Below are 4,554 nucleotides of genomic sequence, written 5' to 3'. Positions count from 1 at the left end.
TCACAGGATTACCAAGAAGAAAGCAAGCAAGCACATCCATCCTCCCAACCACGTCCAAGATCTGCGCGGAGCCTCTCTCAAAGTGGCCGCCATCCTTCTAAATGTATCATATTTCTCACCTTTCAGAGCAGCCTGGAGATCGGCCAGGTCCCGCTTCATATCATCCTCCGCGGGCGTGTAATTCCTCTGCATCTTCATCTGCTCCAGCAAGTCCGCAGCAGTCCATCGCCGCTTAGGGTCTGGAATGAGCATCTTGTGAAGCAGGTCCTCCGAGAACCTGTGAGGTGAAGGCTCACAGCCACAGCCCCGGGGAGCCAGCGGGTGAATGCCAAATTCTGCGCCGTCAGTCAGGTCAGGCTGGCCCAGCCTATCCGATTCCCACCGCTCTCTCGCGGATCCGCGGCCGTCGTAGTAAACGCCGAAACGGTGACAGTGCCAGAGGACCATGCCCAGCATCCAAATGTCGGATTCGAACGTCGGCTTTGTGTTGGCGCTGAAGGCGTACCACTTGCCCGGGAAGCGGAGCTCAGGGGCCGTATAGCCGTCGTTGCGCAAGTTGTGGCTCAGGACTTCTGGAACGAGGCCGTGTCCGAAGAGCTTGAAGCGGACGCGTGACGAGTCTTCTGAGGGGAAGGGGAATACGTTGTGGAGGCGGACGTCTCCGTGTGCAGTCCCTGTTGCGTGGAGGTAGGCGAGGGCAAGGAGGAGGTCCCAAGCTACGTCGAGGACTATATCGTCTTGCGTAGTACCTCTCACGGGTCGCCATGATACTTGTACGGGAAGTCTCTCGACGATGAAGACCTTGCCTTTTGGGAGATAGTCGAGATACCTTACAACCGTTTCCTATACCCATCGTGTGTCAGCATCTCATTCATGAACTCGGGGAGGGCGGGGAGGTTGAACTTACAGGAGAAGCCTCTTTGGTAGGCTTTACCAAGTCCGCTGCGAGATTCGCGAGCTTCTCTTCCCGGGTGGCATCGAGTTGAGGAAAGCCGACAAACGTCACGTCTCTAATGCCGTCAGCATCTCTCGCAGTGATATACCTACGGCCGTCTCGCAGAGATCGGAAGTCGGGTTCGTCGCCGACGGGACCTTCGTCCGAGTGTAGGATGCCCTTGAGGCTCAGGAGGTTCTGAGATGCTTCTCTGTGCGACATGATGATGAGTTTGCAACTGAGCTGCTTTTTCGAACTAACATCTAAATCGAGAAGACGTCTATCATCGTTTATGCTGGGTAAGATATATACAGGTAGGCCCAGTCCATCTCTGTCGTTGGTTTCTTTCGTTTCCTTGTCGATTGTTTCTTCACATCGCCTACCTGATTCCTGTTTGTTCCTGAAAGAGGATAGACCAGCCGTGCTCTACATTTTTGCAGTACTTCATTCTTTCAAACTTGAGGGTTCGGTTGACAAGGAAAAAGTGAAGTCAAAGGCAGCTGTATGCTGGTTGGGGGTAAAAAACAAGGTCGACGTCTAAGAGATACTCAAAGCATTGTTCCGGGGACAATTGGTTTGGTGTATCTCGAAACATCCACCATCCGCATCTTCTCTTTGATTTGATTTGAGGTCGTTTCGGGGGAGACAATCTCCATCTCGAGTTTCTTTTCTCTCGGGGGACTAGCAAACAAGTGACTCAATACCATTCAGTATTGAACGTATAGTCGCATTGTCTCTGTCAAGGAACCGAGGTACTGATTAACAAACACGTTTCAAGCATTCAAAGATGCCACCACGCTTCAAACACTTACAAGAGAACCCGAAACAGGGTTTCAGTAGACATAGTACCGGCGACCCTTCGCTCAAGTATGGCATACGTGCATCTGGTGTCCATTCCAACGTTTCCAAGAGCATCGTCGTCTATTCCCACCAGTCGCAGCCACATGCCAGATATGACTGGCGAAGGATAGAGTTCTGCAAGATAACATCCCCCTTCGAGGGACTCATTAAAATCTCCATGCAACACCCACAGAGGGTTACATAGGCTCATATCCTCCTTATCGCCTATGTAGTTGCGCATCGAAAGCCCAAACAAGTCAAATCGAGAAGCCAGCCTAGGTGGGGCATAGGCTGTGTTCTTGAAGGCTTTCATCTGTACGGGCTCAGATACCCGTTTCTAGTTACTGGGAAGAAATCAGGAACATCAGAGCTGGCCGTCTTCCTTGGAGACCGAGCCTTTTCTTTGAATATGACTGAAGATGCCAGTTTTCAAAAGCCCAGTTGACAGGGTATGAATCAATATAGGAGTCAAAGACGATTGGAAAGACAACGAACAATGAATAATGAAATGACCAGACGAGACTGCCGAGCATTGATACGCAGCATGAGTATGATCGACCGCAATCAGCCTCTATGTACATGTATCTAGCAAGTGAGTAGCATCGCTCTGAAGATGGACCATGGGTTTGATCACTGTGTATGCATCTTTACATGAACGATTCTGGTTCACAAGGGGCACTCGTACTTTTCTTCTCGGACAACTGATCTAGAGCAGAAGGGCATTACCTCCTAGGATTCAGTACATAGTCGGTGGTTCAAACAGCCAAGTCGAGAATCAGTCAGACTTCGGACTCAAGGTGGCCTTGCCGACAGTCAACCGGAAATCTTCCGTAGATGATTGGCATGCTGAATGGCATGCCCGCATTGAGATTCACCTGCATCACCCAAGAGCAAGTATAAAGTCGGCGGGTGAGGTCGACCAGCACTCATAACTACCGTCGCCAAAGAAAATCCTCATTTCAAGTCCCGAGGGTCAGGTCCCTTCATAGTACCGTCAGTGGAGACTGACGTCGGTTCCAGGTAGTCGACGATCCAATCGTCTATACGTAAATGTACGAAACGAGAATGAGTACGTGGTGTCTATGCCACCTTGCGCGGAAAGGGCCCAATGCTGCAGTCTGTCACTTGGCAGATGATAGATCGGGCTCAGTCAATCGAATCAGAATCGATATCGTAAAGTGAACGTCCACAGCACTCCGCGGCCCCGGGACGGCCGGCCGGAGGTAAGTTCGTGGTGTTACGCCAGCGTCGGCGACGGGCGGGGGGCTAATGTGGAGGCGCGAAGCCCAAAAGAAACCACCATGACCACCACCAGAGGTATCCATACTCGAAGGTGTGCCAATAGTCGGATCAGCGCGGGGCAGGCTCCGGGGACGCCAAATTACAGACGGTCTTTCTCAGCAAAAGTGATTGGAGCCTTGGCCTTGGAGGCTCGCTACTGCCAATGGAGACAGAGGCTTTTGTGTGCCAGTGGGGAGTCGTCATCACTCAGCATGATCTGCCTGAGTCGCTGCCATGGGCCTGACACCACATCGTGATTTGTCCATGGACGAAAACAGGATCGAGGCTAAACCGGGAATAGGGGGTGAATTCGTGAAAACGGGGATTCATCTTTCGGTGGGCGGTGTCCATTTGTGATGGCCAAATGTATCGCTGTAGCCTGTCCCGTCCCGTACACCGGAATGAATGGAATGAAGACTGAACGGCAAGCAGGGAAGCAAGGAAGTGGGAGAGAGAGACAGCGTGCCTGCAAATCTCTTCGTCATTTAGCCACCGGCTCCATTGATATTGGCTGTCTTTGCAGATGCAACAAAGTGAGGGCTGGTGGGGTAGAGGAAGGCAAAGTGGGATGGATTTTCTAGACTTGCATGTCATGCCGGGTCCAGGAAGGGGCCAAAACACTTTGACAATTCGACTTGAAGGGTTTGAGGGCTTGCTTGCCTTGCCATACTCCGCTGGCTTCAGTCACGTCCAGCTCCATATCGAACAGGTGGTCCACTGATGGATGTCAAGGTATCATTGGGTACATAGCCATTCCTAGGATTCCAGCGGCTCGGGATTGTTGCTGCTGCGAGTCATCCGAGTAAACAGAGCCATTTCCTACAAGTATTGACAATGCTGGCGACGAAGCAATCCGTAGTGGAAGGTCTTGTTCCGCAGTGGAGATGTTGTCCAACTCTGACTTGTTCGCCAAATTGGGTTTGGCCATGCCATGAACAGGGAAGCAACAGAAGAACACAGCCGTCCCCATCACCTGGAGCCGACGACTGTTAGTTCCTCTGATACCTACCGGTATGACCGGCTTATCAACGTGCCAAACGTCCAATGTGAGTGGGCAGCTGAGACTTGTCGAATCCATTTCCCCAGTGTCCCGGAGTGGGAAGAGTAAGGAGGACAATCAAGGCCATGTTTAGGTGAAGTCAAGCTGAAGGTCAGATGGAGTCGTGAATGCAGGACTGAGACCATGTCAATGTCGGATGTGTGGCACCAGACTGACCGGACTAGGCTTTGGTTGGCGAAATGCAATGGACGCCGAAACTTGAGTTGGTGATCTGCCAAAGGGGTTGCCGTGGACAAATACCTACTCCGCGTGCACTTCGTGACCCAAGGGTAGCACCAGATGGGCCCGGCCGGTGCTCCGGTGCGGCAGAGTCTCCGAAGCCAACCTGGAGTGCCGCGACAAAGGTAAGCAGGGATAGGATCGGACGAGAAAGCCAGTATCTGTACAAGATACCTAGACCCCAGAACTTAGCCGACCTCGATCACTCCAACCACGGTGT

General features: G+C 52.1%; 1 protein-coding gene across 1 annotated transcript; it reads right to left on the bottom strand.

The window, feature by feature from the left end:
- HER10_EVM0004530 (uncharacterized protein) lies at positions 1-1,156 on the bottom strand (the record flags this gene model as incomplete). Its single annotated transcript, XM_035474172.1, has 2 exons — positions 1-843; positions 908-1,156. The coding sequence occupies 2 exons, from the start codon at positions 1,154-1,156 to the stop codon at positions 1-3; spliced, it is 1,092 nt and encodes a 363-aa protein (XP_035327906.1).
- Positions 1,157-4,554: the final 3,398 nt, after the last annotated feature.

Source organism: Colletotrichum scovillei, assembly GCF_011075155.1.
Source record: "Colletotrichum scovillei strain TJNH1 chromosome Unknown Contig00010, whole genome shotgun sequence".
NCBI lineage: Eukaryota > Fungi > Ascomycota > Sordariomycetes > Glomerellales > Glomerellaceae > Colletotrichum > Colletotrichum scovillei.
The sequence above is the reverse complement of the archived record's forward strand: the minus strand, read 5'-3'. Positions and strand labels throughout refer to the sequence as shown.